At 30.6% G+C, this 25378-nt stretch overlaps 1 protein-coding gene across 1 annotated transcript in view; it reads left to right on the forward strand.

Annotated features, from left to right (window-relative positions):
* Positions 1 to 25378, forward strand: part of Trim9 (E3 ubiquitin-protein ligase Trim9) — a 617022-nt gene that overhangs the window by 563127 nt on the left and 28517 nt on the right. Inside the window, exon 6 of the mRNA XM_075368305.1 lies at positions 21684 to 21822. Coding sequence (XP_075224420.1) covers positions 21684 to 21822 — 139 coding nt within the window. The remainder of the gene's footprint in view (positions 1 to 21683; positions 21823 to 25378) is intronic.

The raw sequence follows: 25378 nt of genomic DNA on the forward strand, positions 1-25378 counted from the left end.
TAACAAAGATGGACCGCTGAATGTGAAAATAGGAGGAGAAAAGATTATGGAGTTAGAAGAATTTTGTTATTTGGGAAGTAAAATTACTAAAGATGGACTAAGCAGGAGCGATATAAAATGCCGAATAGCACAAGCTAAACGAGCCTTCAGTAAGAAATATAATTTGTTTACATCAAAAATTAATTTAAATGTCAGGAAAAGATTTTTGAAAGTGTTTGTTTGGAGTGTCGCTTTATATGGAAGTGAAACTTGGACAATCGGAGTATCTGAGAAGAAAAGATTAGAAGCTTTTGAAATGTGGTGCTATAGGAGAATGTTAAAAATCAGATGGGTGGATAAAGTGACAAATGAAGAGGTATTGCGGCAAATAGATGAAGAAAGAAGCATTTGGAAAAATATAGTTAAAAGAAGAGACAGACTTATAGGCCACATACTAAGGCATCCTGGAATAGTCGCTTTAATATTGGAAGGACAGGTAGAAGGGAAAAATTGTGTAGGCAGGCCACGTTTGGAGTATGTAAAACAAATTGTTGGGGATGTAGGATGTAGAGGGTATACTGAAATGAAACGACTAGCACTAGATAGGGAATCTTGGAGAGCTGCATCAAACCAGTCAAATGACTGAAGACAAAAAAAAAAAAAAAAAAACTTCTAATATTTTTTCATATTATTTTTTATTGTTATTATTAAATTATTATTTATTGTAAAACATTTTTTACAATCAGAGGTTAATAATTAATTATTAATAAATTAATATATTTAAATTAAAAAAATAGAAGTTAAAAAAAGGAAATGTAGTATGATTCGAACCGATGTGCCTTTTTATAAGATCTAAATATTTCATTAATTAAAATTTTATTTGGCTATAACTCTGGAACCAATGAAAATAATTACCACTTATGATATATCACTGAAATCTCTCAATGAGGGAGAGCTTATTACTGCGGTTAAGAAAAAGTCAAAAATCCAATTTTTTTATTTCGAGTTTTTTTTGGACACTTTTCGTCCAGTCGATTGCAATCAAAAAGGGAGATGCACAGCTAGACGTTACAGCAGTTCTATATCCAAAATTTCGAAATTTTACGGCTAATCATTTTTGGTTTATACGAGGTACTTCCTTTATTTCGTACAAGGAAGTAAAAAACTGGTTGCTTTCCGTTATTCTTCCGCCAGTGTTTACCGTTGAATTTTTATGATATTTATATAAATAATAATATTGTTATGAAAAATAATCTTCGTCGAAAACCTAACACAGCAAGAAATTTATTATGCAGCTATTTACGCGAATTTCCTTGACGCCATAAAGTAAAAGTAAGTAGTCGGAATCGGTTTTATTCCAATCTGAAAGACATTGTCGCCTTTTGGCCTATACAATAAGTCAATAGTTTTTTTGTTTTTTTTAAGAATATTAAAATCACTTTCATACCATACTGTACTTTTTATAAATGTCACTTATAATAAATATTATGTAAATATAAAATGTCATATAATTAAAAAAATATTAATTTTTTTTAATAAATTCAATAATCTGTATATTTAAATTAATAATTTTAATGTCTATTACTATTGTTGTTAATAATAAAATAAATGTCATAAAAATTAATTAATAAAAACTGACGGAAGGATAACGAAATTGAACCTTAAAAAAAACTAATTCCGTCACAGAGCTGTCGGAAAAACAGAAGTATCGACAACAATGCATATACAATGAATTAAGGTTAATAGGACCACGGGTTATTCGGGGCAGCCGTTTAATTGGGGCAGTTTTGTAAAAACAGAAACATATTGGTATAATTCATGTAAAATTACGCCTGTTAAACGGTCCAAAATCCCACTTATAAGGTCCACTAATTCGTATATTTCTTTATTTTAATCGTGAAATAATCAAACTTTATTAGTGATGCAAATCGTTTAACCGTTGTTTAAACGCTATAAGGAGAGAGGAGTAAACATTCAAATTGAGTTTTTGCCATCAAGCACAACGAATTAAACTATTTACCGAGTTAAAGTAGTAAGCTACGTTATACAAGACATAGAAGGAAATATGTTGACTTGTTCCGCTACGGCTAAAGATATCAGTGCACGTCTTAATCTGTAGCAGGTAGTTCAGTTCATAGGCGAGCACAACCAGAAATTGCTTTGCCAATTGAAGTTTAGAAGTCGCTGATATAGTTGATGCCGAAGATGATGATAATAATATTTTGCAACGCACGTTCAAAATTTTAAACAATTCTAGAAAATCTACAAAAATATACGAGTAGAATGCTGTGATGAAAATGAAACCGGCGATGACGAAATATCCAAAAAGATTTACACAATGTTGAATACGCAAAAAACGAACTCGAAGTCAAACGCTAATTTATACAAGATGCAAAAACATTTTTTGACGGATTTCAGCAATATTATATGCAAGCCAGTGATGTAATTCCGCTAGCAGAATTACCAAGTCTTTTCTTTTCCTCCTGTTTAATTTAATTTATTGAATGTCATATATATTTTAGTAGTTGACGGGGTGCGCCTACCCAGTTTAGAATATATGACAAGTGAACGGTGGGACACGAAGCAAGTAGTGTGTGGCACCATGCTTAGTTCACTCACGCAATTAGATTAGCTCTAGGAGCTAGTTAGGACACTGTTCGCTAAACTGATTCGAGGCTCAGTAGCCGTTTGTGGCACAGACATTCAGTCTTATGCTTTAGGGCGACCGAATGGAATGGTGGCGGGAGAAATGGCATGAAAATGTAATCTAATCTCCTCCTGTTTAGCCTCCAGGAATCACCGTCAATTATTACTTCAGAGGATGAATGAGGATGATACGTATGAGTGTTTGATGTGTACGATAAGTGAATTGTAGTCTTGTAGACCTGAGACTCTCTCAGGTCCGACTATTTCTAAGATGTGTGGTTAATTTAAACCCAACCACCAAAGAACACCGGTATTCTTCAAGTTTAAAAGGAATTAGCTGTAGTTATAATAATATTTTTTTCATTGTTTCAAAATTAAACTTTATTTTGTAATATTAATTAATTCCAAGTTACAGTTAATTATAAATTCAGAAGGTAAAATAATTTTTAAATAATGTAGAAACTTTTCTTTTTCTTTCTCTGTTTATCCTCCGGAACCACCGTAAGATATTACTTCAGAGAATGAATGAGGATGATATGTATGAATGAAGTACAGTCTCAGATCGACCGTTTCTGAGATGTGTGGTTAATTGGAATCTAGCCACCAAAGAACATATCGGTATCCAGTATTCAAATTCGTATAAAAGTTTACCTTTACTAGGATTTGAACCTTAGTACTCTCGACTTCGAAATCAGCTGATTTGAGAAACTTCTCTTAAAAACAGTAACTAAATTCACAATTTATTTTATTAAAAATTTTACATTATATCTTTAAATATGCCAACATTTTTTACTCGAGCAGTCATTTTGAGACACTAATTCAAAATTTTAACAGTCAGTGGCTTCGATAATACGTTGAATATTCTTCTCTAATTCTCCCAAAATATAAAGATTTGATTTTGAAATTTTAGCCTTCAGATAGCCACAAAAAATCACTTGTAGACAAATCTAGCGAACATGAAGACCACAAACATTTGCTGACGGCTTATTCTTCTGTAAAAATTGTGAATTCGTTTGACTTTATTGTTCCGTTATTTGAAAAAAGCAATAATTGAGCTCACTTTCAGTCAACTGGGCGTAGAATTCATCAAAAATTGTCCGGTACATTTCTGTATTGACAGTCATATTAAAGAATATTGGCCTTACGGTACAGTTATCATGGAGATGCCAACACACCATACATCGATTTTTTCATTTTGAATCGGTTTCTCAAACAATTGTAATGAGAGTAATCTGCCTGCATACCTATACCAGATTTTTTTTCAAACTGAATTGACATGCCAAGAATGATCATGCTTTGACAATCAAAAGATTCAATATTGGGTCTAATTAGAGAGTTTATTAAAAAGCTAGTTACAATAATAATTAAGATGTTTTGGTTTGGCTGCTTCCGTAAGTTGCTGCATAAATATTTCACGATACGATCTTAAATAAATGAATTCAGAATTTTACGTCCGATGTGTATTTTACACCAATTTTTGTGGTAATTTTTGTATAAAATTTTTCGGACTTGCGTAAATTCTTCATTGAATAGATGTTTCGGCTTCTGGAACCCTTCTTTTTTCTGTTTAGCCTCAGGAACCACCGTAAAGTATTACTTCAGAGAATGAATGAGGATGATTTGTATTCTAACGGAAGAAAACCTATTATTTCTTATTTAATTTTGCAGCCAACCCTGAAATACGTTATTTTTTAACTACTGTTGTTAGTCCTCTTTCCTACTCTTTGCTAGGATGCTGACATTAGGAAACTTTTAATTGATGATTTCCTTAAAGAATCCTGAACGCACATAAATTCGACTTTAACAATTCTTTTTTGCACAGAATAAGGTATTTATGAAATACGTCTACGAGAGAAACCTTCAGTATAGAAGCATGAACAGTGTTCAACTGATGATAAAAATAATTAGCAAAAGAAAGAATAGATAGTTGCGCTTAGTCTAGATAAAGCGACAATCATAAATAACAATTTGGGGCAGGTATTGAGTTGCTCACCCGAATAAGATACTTATCGTTGTCTCTAATGCACAGCTTACACACGTATACACACACAGCTTAATTTAAAATATTTATTTATATTGATATTATATATTAAATATATTAATTCCTTCTTTCTTTTCTTTCTTTTTCCTGTTTAGCCTCCGGTAACTACCGTTTAGATAATACTTCAGAGGATGAATTAGGATTATGTATGAGTGTAAGTGAAGTGTAGTCTTGTACATTCTCAGTTCGACCAATCCTGAGATGTGTGGTTAATTGAAACCCAACCACCAAAGAACACCGGTATCCACGATCTACCATTCAAATCCATGTAAAAATAACTAACTGGCTTTACTAGGACTTGAACGCTGAAACTCTCGGCTTCCAAATCAGCTGATTTGGAAAGACGCGCTCACCACTAGACCAACCCGGTGGGCTATTAATTCCTTGATTCTATCTAAAGCGCACGCGCATACCATATTTAATTCGCACGGGTGTGGCAGTACTAGCCGTGACGGTCGGCACTAATTAAACTAATGTAATTCGCAACTTACATAGAACAATTTTCGCTTGTACGGTCGGTATACTGGTGTAGCTGCGAGGCTTAACGCATCAGTTACCAAGTCAACCGGGCGATCGAGTTCGAGATCCAGCCAGACCGAGTTACTTTTTTACCCTTTAAATATTATTAATTTACTCGTATTTAATTCTACCGCTCAATTGTGACATCATAACATAGCAGTAGTTAGAGCATTTTTTGGGGTTGGAGTGCGATTTTGCAAAAACTTCTTTTGCAAACAAAATTTACAATTTTTTTTTTAGGTTTTTTTTTACAAATGTTCCTAAGAAAAATATGACCTTAATTAGGCGAAATCTTGAGATACTGAGGGTGACCTTGCTCTAACAACTTCACCACCTTTTAAGTTGGAAATTTAATGGGATCAATATCCCATATATTGAAGTAATCTGACCAAGTTTGGTCAGAGTCGGTCCAGCAGTTTTGGAGATAAAAGGTGATTTAGAGTCCAGCACCGAACACATGTATATACGAACATTAACATCCGGAAAATTTTCATCCGTTTTTTTGAGTTCTTTAGGTGTCAAAACGTCAAGATCTGGTGAAAACCGCATATGCCCAAATTGGATCTGTTACAATACGTTCCCTTCTAGAGCTATTGCTCTATCTAGATGGAAAAGTAAAAATGATAGGTTGGATTTTATGAGAGACTAAAACTATCATAAATTGAATTTTTGTATGAAAAAAATTAATTTAATACTTTTTGTTAAATTTACAAGTTACTTTTCGTATTTTTAAATAAAGTAGGTGTAGCGAGGGCGCCTGGCTACGGTTTTCTTTCAGCAACTGGGTTCTTATTTAAATAAAGACAGCAAGGCCTGCCTCAGTTGTTCTCAATTTATCATTAATAAATATCTCTATATATATTTTGTAATTTAATGTTTTGAAGGTAATTAATTATATTTCACTAGAAAACCCCTATATTTTAAATCCTGTTAATGAAAATGTTAATCTTCAGCTCAGAGTAACTAAAAATAGGTTTCAAAAAATTGAGCTCAATTTTTTAAAATAAAGGCCTTCATTAAACGTAGTTTTATAATAATGATCTATATCTCTCTCGGTCTTGCTTATAATCGTGCTACGTAATGGATTGCTGTAAGAATATGTGTATCCGTCCTGTATTGTGAGCTGTAATAAAATTTAAAGCAAATCATGCACAAGTCCATGCTGATAAGGTATACTGGTTGTGATTAAACAAATTTTTAATATGCCCGTACTCTTATTTGTACTTCATTTTACTTAACGTCTCCTTTTATTTCATGTGCATTCTAGAGACCACGATAAATTTTCGTTTATATCATCTCCTACCGTTTTAGTTGTATGTCAGCTGAAATTTTATATTTTACTTTTTATGCAGTCAATTTAAGTCATTAACTTGAAATGTAATGAAAAGAAAGGTGTCCATCTAAAGAACATTGATAAAAGATAAGACTTAAAGATAATTTAAGGCCCGGCATAAAGACGAGTGGATTGGGTATTCCACTATATTTACAAGCATCATGTTTCATAATGTGTAAATCTGTACGTCATTTCAAGCTTAATTTTGTGTTGATTCCTGAATAGTCATTTTTTTCTGGTTTTTTTTAAATACATTTTAATTATATTAAATTTGAAAATATTTGCTGTATTTTTCTTGAATACGTTGAATAAAGGATTTAAGTTAATTTTTTTTTGGGACTTTATTGTTATGTATACAACGGTACTATATATAAATAAATTGGTCGTTCTGAATAATATATAATGGACAAAATCTTTAACGTTTAGGGCTTGTAAAGTCTATATGTTTAATGTGTATTATAACGTAACATGTGTATACAGATATATGAAAAATATGTCGACGACAAATATAACGTTATTACAGTTGAGATGAAAGGTATGTTATATAAAATTTATTGGTTCTTGTTCGTTGTTCCCCCACCCCCCCAAAAAAAAACAAATCATCGAAAATCTCTATATCACAGCAATAAGTCGCAATATTTATTGAAATAAACCGCCAGCTTTTATTGAAGTTATCTTATACTGTTTTTGATATTATGACAATCTTTTTTACATTATACAAGGAGTAAACTACAGTAGATTTTACGCTTTAACAATCAGTTATTAATACATTATTTTTAGTTATATAATTTTCATGTAATTAATTTTTAAATCATAATCTATCTGTTGATAATTTTTTTTAAATTTATTAAATGTCTTTACCAGCTATTTCAATGATTCCCAAAGTCTGCGCATCGGCACCCAGGGGAGCCGCGACTTCCTCAAAAGGGCGTCGCATATTACACAATTTTCAAATTTTATTCCATTTTCATTTCAGTCTCATCTAACCACCTGGTCCAAACCACTTAGTTATTGTTTGCGGAAGCCTTTTTATTTTTAAATGATGATGCGATACTAATCTCTAGATTGTTTTACTAGTTTATCGAACTTTCTGGTACTTGTATCGTATTTAAATAGATGTCGGTTTCGCACCGAAACCGATATATTAGTGTTGAATTAGTTTTCTGTATTGTATTAACTGAACATTGTTGTGATCAAGTTAAGTGAAATTTCTGAGATATTTTTCCCGTAAGTATCTTTAAAAATGGATCTGTTTTTGCTACGCGAGTGAAAATGAGGAGGGCACATCGTCAGCCAATGGCAACAGTGAGAAGAAGCGTAAAAATTGAAAATGTGATGACAGCTACTTGGAGTTTGGTTTTACTCGATGAAGTTACTGGTGAGAACCCACCGGGTTGGTCTAGTGGTGAACCTGTCTTTCTATCACCACTCATCCTCTGAAGTATTATCTGAAAGGTAATTATCGGAGGCTAAACAGGAAACAGAAAGAAAAAGAAGAAGTTACTGGTGAAGAGAGGCCACAATGTGTTTTATATACGAAAGTTTTGGCAATAGAGTTCATGCTACCAAGTAAGTTAAAGCGCCATTTAGAATACCAGCATAGTTAGTAAATCCCGTGACAACTTTAGCAGGAAGTTAAAAGAGCTAAATTATGAAAAAGGTAGTTTTTATAAGCAGGTATCAATACCAAGCAATGCTTTGTTAGCATCTACGAAGGTAGCACATAAAATCGGAAAATGTAAGAAACCCCATAAAATCGTAGAACTGATTCTACCGGCTGCTGTAAACATAATGGTAAACATTATGATCGATGAGTTTGTTGGGAAACTACTTTCAAAACTGTGTCCAATAACACCTTCAGTCGGAGAACACAGCTCATAGCGAAAGACCTCAATGATAATTGCTATGTACGGTTTATAGATGGTAGCAACATTATAGAAGACCTTCTCTTTTGTGTAACTTCTAGTACAAAGGCTCAAGACTTGTTCGAGATCCTTGACACTTTTTAATCCAAAAACAGTTTGGAGTAGACTAAGCGCGTTGGCATCTGTAATGAAGGTGCTCGTTCTATGTCCGGCTGTTAAGGAGAATTAAAGGCTTTTATTTTAATCAAAGCCCCTAAAGCACTGCGGATCCCCTGCGTTATTCACGGGGAAGGACTCGCATCAAAATATCTGAATCCTACATTGAATCAGGTTTTAGAATATCTAGTGAATGTAGTAAACTTTATAAAACATGGCCGTTAAAAGCAAGAATTTTTTACAAATTTGTGTGAGATGCGAAAATATGTATTTGTTATACTATAGCACTTCGCGATGGCTTTCTAGTGGTAACTTATTGTCTAGTGCGTTTGAACTGTCGGAAGAAATTTATATTTTTCTTAATGAGGAGAAATACAGGTATACCGAACATTTTGTGAATGAAAATTTGTTTTTGTTGGTAAAACTAGTATGTTTGTGTGACATTTTTAATGTTTTGACATCTTTACGTGAAAATGTTACCATTTATAAAAGTACTAAAACTATGGAAAAAAAATTAATGAAGAAATATGGAATGTTTCCTTTTTTTGCATCACTGTTTTACTTCCAAAGTATTTCTCTCGAGGTATAATATTTCTCTCCATTTTTTGGAAAATGCCTATCATAGCTTATTACCACCTGATTTGATAAATATTTTTGAAATTATAATATCGATAAATTTGCATGGATTCAAGATTCATTTATGCCACTGCTCCAACTGAATTTAATACTGCAGAAGATAATCAATCTGATTGAATTGTCTTGCGACAGTACGTTGAAAAAATCTAGCAGTATGGAATTTTGAATGTCGGTAAAATATGAGTATCTACTCCTAAGTATTAAATATCAGAAAATTGTAATCCCACTTGCGATTTCTTATTTGGGCGAAACTAGTATTTTGGCAGTTGCTGTGATAAAATCGAAGTATCGCGCGAATATCAATTTGTAGAGGTAATGAGGGTGGCTGTGTTAAATTTTATTGCATGATTTTCGTAATCAACAAAATTCATCCCAATAATTACTGTAATAAGTTAATTTTGTTCACTTTCTTATGATATAAAATGTGTTTTATTTATTTTTACCTGACCGTTGCAAAAAAAAAAAACAATGATTGGCTACTTTGCAAAGTTTACTTGTTAGAATTTGACGTAGGCACCTTGGGAAAATCTGAATTCGGCAATGACCCAAGAATTGAAAAGTTTGGGGACCACGACCTGTTTCATTCTTATGTACTTTTCTACGGTAAATTGGTTCCATTTAATATGGTTAATGAATCAGTTAATGTCAAATTATTGATGATGTATAATTTTGACTATCAGATATAATGGAATGTGAAATGAGGCTAGTTGGTTCTTCCCATTATGTTTTTAGGTTGTGTAAAATTCGAACAAACCCGATTTATTATTTTTTTTAAATTGCTGCTTCAAAGGCAATAAGAAGACACCGTTATTTGAAAAATTAACAATGTTCGTTTGAAAACTGATGTATAAATTCTCTTGGCAAGTTGCTATTTACATGAAGCTAAATGTGACATGAATGAAATAAATGAAAAAATAACCGGGTAAACGCAGATTACTAGCGATTTATCGGTAACTTATTATTGCTTGGAATTTTAATTTATTTTCAAATTAAATGTTAGGTTCAGGAAGAATGACATCCCATCGAAACTATTGAAACCGAAATAATTCATTTAATAATTTTATTTTAAAATGTTATAACGTTTTTCGTAATTGAAAGAGAATTTAATTTATTTTTTAATGTTGCACTGGTTGGTTTATTTCTACTTTATTATTATTCGTAAGTATATGAGAATTTATCCATAATTAGTATCTCAATTTTTTACTGTCCGTTCTCTACTATTTCATTAGTAGTTGATCGAATTTGATTGGATACGAAGCCTTTAAAAATATAGTCACAAAATACAGGCAGCCCTTCTCCGTTTCTCTCTGTCTAGTGTGATTCATTTTGCCTGAAGCGTTGATAAATAGCTTCATTTACAGATTGGGGGAATAATTTTGCCCGGCTACGCTTAGGTCTCTACTCTTTTAATACAGATATGTTCTCCGACTACTCTATTGCTCGATGCCACTAATCGCCCTTCGCTCTTAACCCCTCATCTCCTCTACACTTTGACCAATTTTCATCATACTTCATGTAGTAAATGACTCAGAAAATTGCAGAATATAATTAAAATGGAAATGAAACTCAACTATTTCCTCTCCTTCATTTTAATAGATTTATTTTTTATGTCATTTTGTAATTATATCGATTTATTATAGTCATGAACTATGTTATTATTTAGAAATTTTTTTCATTTTGTTAACATTTTTTAATATTGCTTACTTCAGGAAAACTATAAAAAGTATTTTTTAGTTGATTTCTCCCGTACTTCGGTCGGGGTTTTTTTCAACGTACCGATGAACTGTAAAATTTGTAATGGAAAATTAGTTTTATTCAGGAATGGAGTTTTATTTATTGTACATGAATAATGATAAATCGAACGAATTCGAAGAGAAATGCTACCACTGATATGTTTCGAAAACTTATACTGCTATAAGATGCCCTTTATAGAATAATAATTTCGGAAAGTACTGTGTACTATGTTTAAGTACCTACAAATAATTCTCAACAGTTTTTATTCTCCAAAAAACTGATTTTTTTGTTTTTTCACTTAATAAAATTTTGAAAATAGCTTTGGTATCACATACAATAGATGTTTTTATTTATTTATTGAATCTATTAATTCTCAGTATGCGGTTTTATGAGATTTTTACGGTTTGTATGTAAGAGAATTCTACTCGGTCAAAAGTAGGAATATGGGCTGGTTTTTATAGAAAGCGTACCCTAACTTCTTTGAACAAATTTTTATTAGTGATCGTTTATCTGTAATCAAATTCATCGACCCATTCACAGAAGCCATCATTTTTGTTTGGTTATATCCCAAATGGTGTCAAACTGCTGCATCTGACTGTCAAAAACATTTTTTGCGTAGACTATAAAAGACTGGATCAACTCGTAAGAGCTTTTATCCGGCGACAAAACCGGATTTTGAGTTTACCGCATTACCTTCTGTAGAGATCAACAAATCGAAAGGTGATTGTAATTGAACATGAAATTTGAATATATTGTTCAAAGCCTGCCTCGAACATGCAGGCTTGAACATAGTAATCATCTGATGCGAAACATTCCAAAAGTGTTCGGAAATAAGGAACTTGTGTTCAGGATTGTGTATTTAAGGAGGTTACCCTCCCGTTATTTTTAGGCTATTCTGTTAATTTCAGATCTGTATTAAATATAATAATTAATCCGTAAAGGCCCATAAATCTAAGTTTGTAGTGACTTTTCGAACGCACTGTAGATAGTTATCTGAACAGCGTTGGTTTGTGGGTACGAGTGTAATGTTCAAGTCATATTTTAGTACAACGCTTAGATTATATTTTCAGCTTAACATGGAGTTAACAGAGAGTGAGGATTACATAACATTTTATCGCATAGCTTTACAGATCGGCTAGTGATTTTATATTGATGAAATGAAGGCTGATGGTTACGTTTAGCAAATATTGTTAACTAAAATTCTTCCTTGCTCTCTCCACAATTATATCAGCGATAAACAAATTTGAATACGGTAATCTGCGCTGCGATTAACGATAAAAAATAAATGAGTAGATGAAAGAATATTGCTGAAGTAATATAATAAATTAAACACATTTACAGTTGTGGGATTGGATAATTAGAACTTTCCTCAGCATTAGTTTACGAATCCAATCGAAACAAAACTGATCGCGTAACCAAAGAAGAAAAATATTTAAAATATATTTGAAAATAAATAATTCAAAACAAGTATAAATAATATAAACAATTTTTATCTGTTTATAATTTTGTTTAACGTAATATCGGTTTACATTTGTAATGTCAATTAAAAATAGCGTCGCATCGTGCTACTTACCGTCAACTCGATGAAGAACATTACTCTATTCCTCAACACCAACCCAGAGCCGTCTAGCATTCTTTTTCAATCTCGCCTTGTCCTCTTCCAAGTGTTATGGAAGTGGTAAGGCTCTTTCAAGTGCTATGGAAGTGGCAAAAGAAAAAGGTGGCATTTTTATATATACTTATATTTTTTAGATATACTTTGGGAAGAAAAATATACGTTTTTGAACACATTCATTGGATGGTGGTAGACTTCTGAAGGAAACATTAAAACCCTGTAAATTTATTTGAGCAATGATGAAGAAAGACTTTTCCACTACTTTCGAATTAAAAAATCATTTTATGAACCCAGTTCTAGAATTGAAGACATTATGCGCTCTCAGGATCCAATAAGAGAATGCCAGTCGGTCTCATTAACATGTTCCAGCAGTCCCCAGCAGTTGAAATATACATTGCTGCAGTCAATGTCGCGACAGTTTACGGCGGTGTGAACAGGATTATCATATTCCACTTATAGACAATCCGCCAGCCAGTGACGTTGGGTCGATGCGATACTTATCTGTCATTACCCTAATATTTTGTTCATAAGGGGGTGATATTAGTTAATGAAAAGAAATTGATTGCAACCTTTTTTTATCTTTATAAAGAGTACTTTCTTATATTATAAAAAAATTGTTGTAATTTACAGGTTAGATAAACATAGTCTTTTACTGACTACATAACACTCATATCTGCAGAAAAATCCGTTCTAAGTTGTTCTTCCGCTTCGCAAAGTAAAATTCGTCTATTGTTGTTTATTGTCCGCAGTTTGTTCAGACTAACTATTACTTCGGATTTTGTAATAAACTGTCCGTGCACAACTCCGAAGATAGTTTTTCACGTCAACCATAGCATTACAACTCATTCTTAATTTTTCCCCACAAAAACTAGCAGTTGTTTATTTCTTCCGGGTCTCTTATTATCAGGCGGGCATTTGCTTATTTTTATTGGTCATACATTAATTTTGTATGTGGACGGAATTATGGATTGCGTTCTGGTCCTTCAGACTTGTTTGAAAAAAAAGATTACTTGGAATGACCTTGGTAGACCAGCAACGTATGTACTTCTTTCTCCTGACATGATTCCCCTTCAGATTCACCATCCACTGAAGGTCTGTCTGTGCTTGCGTCTTTTGCTTAGCAGAAATGTGTCTAATGGCGTTAGAGGACTCTCTTTACCAGAGGGAGTCATATGTACTTTCGATGGACTAAATTGTAGGTTTTAGGAAAGGAATTAACACCATGTTTTTAGTGAATTAACACCATACTATTGCTGAATGTCGCCTTAGATACCATTTCGGACATGTTGAAATATGAATGATGATTCATTTGTTTGAACAAGTTATGTCTCCATGATATCCAAAGACAATGACGTCATGTCATGTAATTAGTAGGTACACGCCTAGGCAAGTTAAATCATAAGAAATTTTCTTATTTTATTGTAATCTTATCACAATAATGGTGATAAAAAAATCTTAAAAATTAAAATTTTATAAATGATAGTACATTGGTTAGCAATTAGATCATCAACAATTTCTTCATTTTATACTTTACAGTCCACAATACCAGACAGGCCTGTCTGGTGATGTCTAATTACTAATTGACTGCAGGCGTTTCAATAAACAAATCATTGAAATTGATTTATGATTAGTGAGATTTGATATGCAGCTGGAGTGTTATGTGTTCACTAGGCATTTCTGTGTTGTGTGCGGTAAAAATCTTATAGATTCCGTGTAATTTTTGTTATTTTGACTTCTTTTTTGTGAGTGCAGTATTTTATCAGTTTTGGATATATATTACGAGGTAAAGTGAATTTTTTTATTTTTATACTTCCAGATAAGGTACTGTTATTTAAATATTTCTTTTATTTTATATTGAGCTTATAAAACTTCAACAGTTAAGGGATTTTCATGCCACAATGACTTCTAAACGGAATAATGTGTGGTACCATTTTAAAAGAATAAATAATGAAAAATCTCGGTGTAATTTATGTTTATCCCAAATAACAGTTAAAGATGGTATAATGTCAGATTTAACACAATATCTCAGAACTGATTTCAAGAAAATGATTAATTGTCCTTCTGACTTTAGTGAAACATTAGTTAATGAAACTAATGTATTTACGAATGGAAATAATGACCCATTAACTTCGGCATCTGTTGGTGTTCAACAAACGTCATCTTCTGAACCGCCACTTTAAATGGAAATCAGCCCATCAGTCCCGATCACATCTGCACGATCAAAAATCACAACTTATAAACAAATCACACACTACAAGATATGGATAAAACCTATACTGCGAAATAAATGCAGGGCAATTGATAATCAAATATTAAAATTTCTAGTGAAAGGTTTCCATCCATTTAGAGTAGTAGAACAACATGAATTCAGAGATTTCATGAATATGTTTGTTCAACTCGACATAACCGATCCCTAACAAGAAAACAATCTCAAACAGTTTATTGATCTCACTGTATCAAGACACATTAGAAAAAGTAAAATGTGGAATTAAAAATGCATCATATATTTGTTTTACAGCTGATGGCTGGTTACTACTTTTAAACAAGTCTTATTTTGCCATAACAGCACATTATGTGAACAAAGATTGTGCTCTTCAATCAAATTTACTGTAAATTTAAATTTGATTGAGATCATACCAGTAAATATATAAAAACTGAAATGAAAAATGTTATACAAGAATGGGAAATCGATCAAAAAATTGTTGCATATGTACTGAATGTTACTAAACAGAATGTTTAATTATTTAGATGTCAATATTGAAATAAACAAGGATAACCAAAGTGAAACTTCAGAATATATACATTAAAACCTACATCTAATAATATAACTATTCATTAAAAATCAATTCATCCTTGGTCTTAAATATATTAGAAAAATATTACATAAATAATAAATTTTAATTTGATAAACCATCAGACAGTGTTTGAGGGAGACAGCCTTATAAAAACTGTAACAGATAGCAGCACTCGTATTATAAATTATTATGCAATTTTCCTTATACTATGTATTACAGTAATGTAACAAACATTACGCAATATACATGACTTATTTTAGCCTTTTTTTTTAATCAATTTAATTAAATATTACCATCATGACTGAGGATGCGGGATCTTGTGAAAGTATTTCATGATAAAGTTAAGTTAAGATATGTATTAGCTCAATATTTAGTACTAGATGGTTTATATTAATAGGGTTTAAAATATCATTTAAAAATGCAGAAGAATAATATGAATCTTAAGAAAATTAATTTCAGTAAAATAATTATATATTTATAGGCATTTGTAAATTACAATTTTGTTAAGAAACATAGCTCTGTTTATTGCTTTTAGACTACAGTCGACATAAAATCAGAATGGTCGTTTTTACTTGTGAAGAGGGAGATTGGCACTTCTTTGAAGTCAAAATTAAATTTAAAAAAATTTATTTACAATAAGATAGGAAACATACGTAGAAGAGGAGTTCATTAAGAAATGAATTATATTAAATGATTGAGAAGTAAATGTTTTGTGCAATGAGTAAAGTAAAAATTTGTGATCATTGTTTTTTTATAATTAATGATATTGGTTTCCAGAAATGTGTAGTAAATTTCTTACCTTACAACTTAGTATTAATGATCAACAAGTGGATGATGATTTCTATTTGGATAGAGCAACTCCTCATTTCCATAATGTGGTTATGCTAGATGCCTGTTTCGTAGATAAATGGGTCGCTAAATCTAGCTGAACATTATGACCTGTCTTTATGCTGCCAAACTACTTTCTTTTATATAGTAGTAAAAAATCTGTCTTTGTCCAGATATGATAAAGAACTGAAATTTAAAAAAAAAAAATTATTTCAAAAATACACGTTTATTTTTATGAAGTTGTCTGATGTATTGTCATCTCTTGAATTTTTCAGAATTTAATAATTTTTTTATAATTAAAGTAGAAAATTTTTATTATTTATAAAATAAAATCTCTCTTCAAGTGGTTTTTATTTAACTCAATTAGTAAAACTTGATTAATGCTGTTTGAGGAATAGCATCTAAAAAATCGTTTCTTATAGAACGACATAAATTGAAAAAAGTAAATCACAAAAAAAAGAAAAATTTTATAATTTGCCTGTCCCAGGTCATTATAAAATTGAATAAATATCCAAAACCACTCAGTATAAATGAATAGATAAAATAATTGGATATTCAAAACTTTTAAGAATTGTTTTAAATGAAAATTTTGAATTGTGTTTTCAATGTATGTAACATCTTGTTAGTGTTTTACAATTTTAAAATTCATATGAATTGCCTGAAGGAGTTTTAATTTTGTTCTATTATTTTTGCATTTTAATTTTACTGAAATACTGTCGCTCTATTCAATTATTTTATGGCATTCAGTTTTTTTTTACTGTTGCGTGAATTTCGTTTGAATTGTGTAAAACTTTCAGAACAGTTTGACTTTATCATTTATTATTATTTTATGGAATAACTATCTTAGCAAATGTATAAAATTGAAAATAAATCACGTGATTCCAGTTCATTTTTAATCATATTTTGAATTTTGAATTAATTTATTACTTTGGCAGTTGAATTTTAAACATATTGATATATAAATCAAACAGAAAAATCATAGGCAGAAGTTATTTCATGTTCTTTGTCTAGTATGTTATTGTCAAATTTTAAAACTGACTGCTATGGTCATTAGCAATAAAAAACCAAAACTGGCAAGAACATGAACAGTATTGAGCTAAATTCTTTAACTAGTAGTTTGGTAATTGATGGGAAGTGGTTCCCATTGAACTTGGTTTAAGCTTTTGGGTATTTTATCTTACATCACACCCATTAATTTTCATTAAATTGCTACTTCTAGAGATGTTCCAGGTATTATTCAAAACTGTGGTCATTTTTTTAGACACATTTTAAAATAGCTTAGTTTGTCTAATGTGAATACAAGCATTGATAAAAAAAATAGGCGGAATTTTAAAATTTCCCAGGTTGAATAAGTCTAATTGTCACAATCTTTTTTTTTTTTGTGTTGGTACACTTGTCCCTAATGTATGTTTATGTTGGTAGCCGTATTTTTGGCTAATAATGCTTAGTTTATTGTTGGCTGTTGAAAAGGTTACACGTGTTTTGGTATGGTTGGCGATTTTTAACTTATGGAAAAAATGGAACCAAGAATATGAATTAAAGTTTGCTTTTAGAATGGAATAAATTACATTACTACAATGGAAATGTTGAATGTTGCTTTTGGCAATCCTATGAATAAAACGTGCATTTACAATTGGTATAAATGTTCCCAAGAGGGCCATGAAGACGCTGAAGATGATTTACGCCCTGGATATCCCAGCACATCAATAATCAATGACAGTGTTGAAAAAATGAAGAAAGTGATTATGGACAAATTATTATCAGATTACTACCTGGATGTTCTATGCCATTTGCACGCAATCTGAAGAAAACACTCATATTTATGGTGAAATAATTCATGGCAATTGCACCAAGATAGTGCATCTGCTCACATTTCATTGCTTGTTTGTGAAATGACACTGTTGTGATGCCTCAGCCTCCATATTTGCTGGATATGGTATGGGAAGTGTATATATATATATATATATATATATATATATATATATCTGAAAATGAATACTTTGAAGGTGACAGAATCAGTATTTATGAATAAATAAAGGTATTTTGAGAAAAACTAAAATTATGCATATATATGTTTTTATCAAACTTTTTTTTTGTATATGTGTGTGTGTGTTTGTGTGCATACGTGTATGTATGTATGTATGTATGTATGTATATATATATATATATATATACCAGGTGGATGAAAAGTAATGTTTTAAGAGTAGTAAGAGTAAAGTTTTGCGAATGACTTTGCCATCATGGGTGAAAGTGAAGAAGAACTGAGGAAATGGTTATGTATGTATAATGGAGAAGGTGGTGAGCAGACAGTATAATCTGAGAATAAATAGTAATAAAATAAAAGTGATGATCTGTAGTATACATGAACAGCCTAGTAAGGTTCAATGGAACCAAGATAGAAGAGACATTTTATGTGTCACGAGAGCTTATTAAAGACAATAATAGAAGTTTACATTGAAGGGAAAAGAGGAAGACCAAGACCTAAGTATGTGAAATAAATTGCTAATGATATGGGGTGTAACAGTTAGCGCAGAGTAGAACAGAATGGAGGAGTATCACAGACCAATCTGAAGACTGTCAACTAAAATAGAAAAAGGATGATACTCATTTTTTGTTTATTAAATTATGATCAAAGTTCTACAGTTTTCCCCTTTACAATTGTAGGAAAATTATGAAGCAGTTCCTTTTTGTTATTTGTATTATAATACATATGATCTGAATAAATTATTTATTTATCTGTTCACAGTAAATAAATTTTAAGAATTAAATAATATATAAATCTCTCTCTCTCTCTCTCTCTCTCTCTCGCGCGCGCGCGCGTGTGTGCAAATATAACATTGCTGAATAGATTGGAGGTGTCTTGGCATCAGATATGCATTAATCCTGAAATTGGCATAGCATTTCTCAAAATAACAAGTATCCCATGTCAGACTTTCTAAGGAAAGTGAAGAGTTAAGTGGTTTTCCATTTTTATCTTTACTGAGCAAATCATGCTTTACTTTTAACATCTGGAGCCTTCTGAAATGCAGATGATGTTCATATCTACAAATACACCACAGGAATTGGCTGTATGATGAATATAAATAACAATTTTGATTAACATCTATTGTACAATATGTGCTTCATATGTGTCAATTATAAGAAAGAATGTTTCTTAGTCACTATACAATGAGTCTGTTTCAGACTTAATTTTTTCTTATTTGAAAAAAAGTAATATTAAAAGATTTGTTCAAAAACTGTGATTGATTTAATTTGCAGAAATAGATGTTTTTAATGCTGGATTCAGGGTATATCACAAAGTAAAAGTAATATTTTTTGGAATGTGTTTTATTGATAAAATTAAAGAAAAAAATTCTTATAAACATAGTGTGTAAATGCTTTGTTTTTAGTTTAGGGTACCAAAATTGTAGCCCAAATTTTAGTGTAGAAATACTACTAGTTATTTGCATTTTGTAAATATATGATATTTGTAATTTAATGGTAAAACTAGTGATTTTATCTAATTCAGTTTTTAAATGATCAGAGGAAAATTCAGATAACGTAGTCAAAAGACTATAATTTGAATATTATTTATATAATATTATTATTAAATATTTCTTGATAAAAAATATGTAAATATTGAAAAACCACCTTGAAAAAGTTTATTTTAATGTTAATATTGAATAACTGTAAACAAGTTAAAAAAAAATCTGATGTGGATACCACATGACTTCCTTGTACACCTATTAAATTATATATACACATTTTTTTTAAATGAAAATTTCATAAAATTTTATTTCATTAATAACTTATGATATTTTTTCATATTTTTTTTTTCTTTTTACAATCAGAGGTTAATAATTATTAATAAATCAATATATTTAAATTTTAAAAAAATTAAAAAAAAGAGGAAATTGATTCGAACCGATGTGCCTTCCCTTTGTAAGATCCAAATATTTCATTAATTAAGGATTTATTTGGCTACAACTCTGGAACCAATGAAAATAATTTCCACTTATGATATGTCATTCAAAAGCTCTCAATGAGGGCTTATTACTGCAGTTAAGAAAAAGTTCAAAATCCAAATGGGCTTTTATGGACACTTGATCCAGTTGATTCTAATCAAAAGGGGGAGGTGCACAACTAGATGTTACAACAGTCCTAACTCCAAAATTTCAACATCCTACAGCTAATTGTTTTTGAATTGTGAGATACATACGTACGTACAGACGTCACATTGAAACTAGTCAAAATGGATTCAGGAATGGTCAAATTGGGTATTTACATTGAAATCTGAAAACCAAAATTTTTCATGATCACAATACTTCCTTTACTTTGTACAAGGAAGTAAAAATACTCTTACTAAATAATAAAGATATAATGAAACTTGCAACTAATGTATGAAAAGTCAGTAATAGAAGTGTCAACACACTGCTTCCAGCGCTTGATTCACTTTTCAGTTACAAAATCCAAGTCGTCTTTCCTACAAAAGGAGTGCATTATGCCTCCATGTTTTTTATAATCTTTAGATTCATTCAAATTTTCACTCTATCTGATCCTTCATCTCTGGAAACAACCAAAAGTCACACTAGATCTGGGCTGTATGGTGGGTGAGGAACCATTAAAATTTTTTTTCAATTCAAAAATTCACAGAATAAGTGTTTGAACAACATGGGTGTGTTCATTATTGTGATACAGTAAAAGTTCTTCAATTTCTTTCTGGAACTTTTTTTTTGAATGAGTCAGCATTATATTCAGCATAATGATGTAACAGAAAGCAAATACAAAATACAGCAAATACAGTAGTGGTGAAGAAGTTAACTTCTATTGGGAGATGTCCTGTTTCATCTCAGGGTCATAATGGAACATCCAAGACTCTTCAATGGTTACTACATTATGTTCCTTCCTTCTTGCAACAGACCTAATATTTCCTTGCAGAGGAATATGCAGTACTCTATTTGGTCAAGCGTTAAGAGCTGCAAAACCCAAAGACAGGTATTGCATTTCATACGCATCTGCTGGCCCAAAATATTGAATTCATTGTTTTTTTTAGATAGCAGTTCCCCCTGCTACTGCACACCAGTACGACAATCTTCTTGAATGATGACTATCGCTGTGTTCATCATAATGCTGTTAATAGATGTGCTCGATGTCTCTCTCCTTCGGCCAAAAATACTGCATGTTAATAAAAACATGTTTGATGTGACACCATATTTTTAATTGAATGTTTCTTTTGAAATTTCATAGATTTTGGGAGCTGATTTTTTTAAACAGGTACAAAAAAAGTTGATTGACATTTTCTTCTGCGGTAGAAAATCAATGATCACTGACATTCATGACTTCAACAATCAACTTGAAATTGATTTGGAAAGTGAACACACATCTGGGTATTTGTGTGCAAGTAGATCTGCCACTTTGCACACTTTAAATTTCCCTGAAAAAATCAGTCTCATTACTTCTTGGACTGCCCTTATACATATATATAATATTTTATAGTACAAAATTCTTTATTAAAAAAAAAATTATTATTCATGTAATTTATGTTTGTTTTATGCAGGAAGTCTACTGCGGTAAAGAAACAATATGCACTGTTGATGGTTTACATTTCAATTCTATGTATAATGCTAGAGTAAAAGCATTTAATAGCACTGGAGAGGGTGATTACAGTGAACTAATTGGATTACAGACTGCTGAAGGTATGTAATGTGATTATTTTTTATTATTAATATGTTTGTTTTGATTATTATATGTAAAATATATTTGTCAAACTAAGAGAAGTTGATAAGCATGCAAATTTTAGGGTAATCAGTTCAGATATCTATATTCTGTTTTTTTTTACATATGGATAATGTTAATTAAAGTTAAAAACAGAATTTGATTAGTAGTTACCCATTTTCAATAAGAAAAAATATTTTAACTGAAATTTGTGTATTGCATCAATTTTCAGGTTTGATAGAACGCTACATTCTTCCTGATTATTTATTAAAAGTTACAAAAAAACTAATTTTGATAATCGCTTACTTGAATTTTAGTCCAGCTTTACAGCTTTCTCTGTAATAACTGATGTGATTATGTGATAAAATTAAATTAATATTTATGAACCTGTACTTTAATTTATTCTAATTAGTGTTGTTTACATTGTGTACTTTTATTACACAATACTAAAAGTAATAAAAAATAAATAAAATAACATAAAGAAAAAGATTTTAATAATGGTATTTTTAAGATTTTAATAATCTTTGCTTTGCTTTTTTTTAAGATTTTATTATTTTTTTTTTAATAATACTGTATTTTGTAGTTTTTATTGTAGTGATATTCACTTAGTGTAATTGTGGAACATGATTTTATTTTCATTGTTTCTTTTTTATATTTTTTCTTTTTTTTAGAGAATTTTTTTTTCCATATTTAGCACATGCAAAATACAGATAACTTGCGATTGTGGTATTTAATGAATAGAACTTCAGATAATAGTTTTATTTACATGAACATTTATATTGACAAACTTGATTTTAAAAATAGGGAAAACAAATTTTAACTGTTTTTATCATTTGTATAAATAAAGAAAAAATTAATTTTTTTATCATTTATATAAAAAAAGAAAAAATGAATGTTTTCAGTTTTTCTTATTCTACTATTTTTGTTTTAGTTAAAAAAAAATATAACCTGATAATTTTTTACTTGAAATAAATATTTTTATTATAATCACCTTAACGTATTAGTAGTAACTTGAAAGTTACCACTTTTAATTATTAGCATATTGCTTTACTAAGTGTAATATTTTGTTCACAAAAAATTGGACTCAAGTTAAGAAAGAAAAGAATTAGAAAAACATGGGATAATGGCAGTTAAAAGTGGGAGTGGAATTGGGGTTTGTTATACACCATTTGTTGACAAGTAGTTGTACAGTATGACAGTCTACTGGGAGTTTCTTACCGCAGTATAACAGTTGTCCTGTTGTTTTGTATTAAATAAGGTTCAATTTATGCCATATCCTATTGTATTAATGTCTAGTTCCTGCCATGTTATGTATCAATGTAACTAGTTTGACATATGTCTACCTGGTTTTGGTATTGTGTCAAAAGTCACTTAACTGTAGCTTGTATATTCATATTCCTACACACGACAAAAAAAAAATACAAGTTGAGAAAGTGAGTCAGTGAGATTGGTTTGTTTTGTGTTATAAATAAACAACTACTAAACTGACTTTTTATAATAGATTTTATAAATTTTAATTTTGCTTTAAAAACCTAATTTTTTTTCAATAGATAAGCAATATTTTTTTTTACATGGTAAAATGAGTAATCATAAAACAGTAATAATTGCTACAGTATAGATAGAGCTTGAACAAGTTATCTGATGAAGACAAAGAAATGAGAATCACAATTAAAATCAATCTTGCATTGTTAATGTTTTAATCAGTTCTATGACTCATTCAAATTTTAAGTATTATTTAAATTAATTTTCATCTAATTAAACTGCAGTAAAAAAATAAAAGCATAAAATATAAATAGAGTATTATTTTGTTATTGTGTTTGAATTGTGCCTTGTACTAGAAGAAAATAAAAGAAGAAAGCAAAGGTAGTTGATGCATGAACTCCAAGATGTTAGAGATTTAATTGGAAATTATAGATACACTGTTTTTTTTTTTTCAATTTAAAGATGATTAAAAACAATTCTCACATATTGTTTAAATGGCAATTTTTTAATAATACTGATGATAGAATAATATAAATGGAAGCAATTAATTTCACGAAAGAAAGATTGGTGATAACATTGAAAGGATTGACTTACGCTGACTTACAAAATATTTTTGTTTTAGCTACAGACTGGTTATCTGTAACTACCTTCAATTGTAAATTTTATTCTATTTTCAGTTGTAAAAAAAATTGAACCATGTCTGAAATAAAATATAAACCATTGAAGAAATATGGAAAAGAGTAGCAGATGATATCGTGCCAGCTTCACTCATGAAGCAATTCACTCATGCTATGCACTAGATGTGCTGAACAAGCACATGACCTTAGTGGAATAGCTTTTAAATGATTTGAGACAATACAGCCTAAAAATGGCTGTGGCTCAATCCAGTTTGTGTGAATGAAAACACATGCTGATGATACTTATGAGTACCTTTCAAAAGGATACAATCAGCGCGCAAAACTATTGTAAACTGACCTTTGTTCTTTATTATATAAAAATGTTTTATAGGTATGTTTGAATTATTATATAAGTTAGATTTTCGTAACTCTATTCTAATTCTAGTTAGTTTTAGTGACCCTGAAAATTAGATGTCAAATGTGCAGATAGAAGAATTTTTTAAAATCCATCTAATCATTCAGGTTTCACTTTTAAGAAAGGTCCATTTAGAAATTACAAAAAAATTGAAACATAAAAATAGTTTATCATATCCAAAAAAATTTATGAATATTCTTTATTTTTCCTTGACCTTAGTCATTTAAAGAAATCAAAAACATGTCAATTTATGTCAGTTTAAAGAAGATCATGTCAAAAACATGATCCCATTGACAAGCCATATTTTTGCTTTGGGTGATACATCTGTCTTTCAGCAAGGTTTAACTATATACTTTATCATTGACAGAAGTTCTGCATTCCAGAAAATTATTGAAGATATCTTTCTTATCTCAGAAAACAGTGATCATGATTTTTAGGGCAGAAGGTGCTTGCTTGAACCTCTGCTTTCGGATATGATTAGATGAGCATCACCATTTCTTTTGTTTTGATGTGAAATTTGTGTAGGAAATCCAGGCCTCACCTCTGATAACAATGGGGTCAAATAATCCATCCTCTTTATTTTCAAAATGTTGCAAATAACTTTGAGGTGAAGCCAGACAAATTTAATAAACAAATCCGAAACTATAAATAATTAATTATCATAAAATTTGGATTCACTTCTTTCACTAACTCACCTCTCATCATTAACGAGCTACCATCTTCATGTGAACTTTCATCTTTCCTTCCATAAACATCATAGGTAACACATAATGTTATTGTACTTAATATTTAGCCCATAAACTCACAAATCACTTATAAATTTCAGCAGTATTATTCATTTTTAGTAATAAAAAATATATCACATTGTGAACCTCACAGTTGGTGGGATCATAGCACTCTTAAATCACTCACACATCACAAAAGTCACACAGCTAATGCCAACTAAATGGCTGACAGCTGGGAATTGCAACATATTGAAACATGCACAGTCCCAATTTGCTGCCACAGTTGGATACTACCCAC

Source organism: Lycorma delicatula, chromosome 6 (genome assembly GCF_047948215.1).
Source record: "Lycorma delicatula isolate Av1 chromosome 6, ASM4794821v1, whole genome shotgun sequence".
In the NCBI taxonomy this organism is placed as follows: domain Eukaryota; kingdom Metazoa; phylum Arthropoda; class Insecta; order Hemiptera; family Fulgoridae; genus Lycorma; species Lycorma delicatula.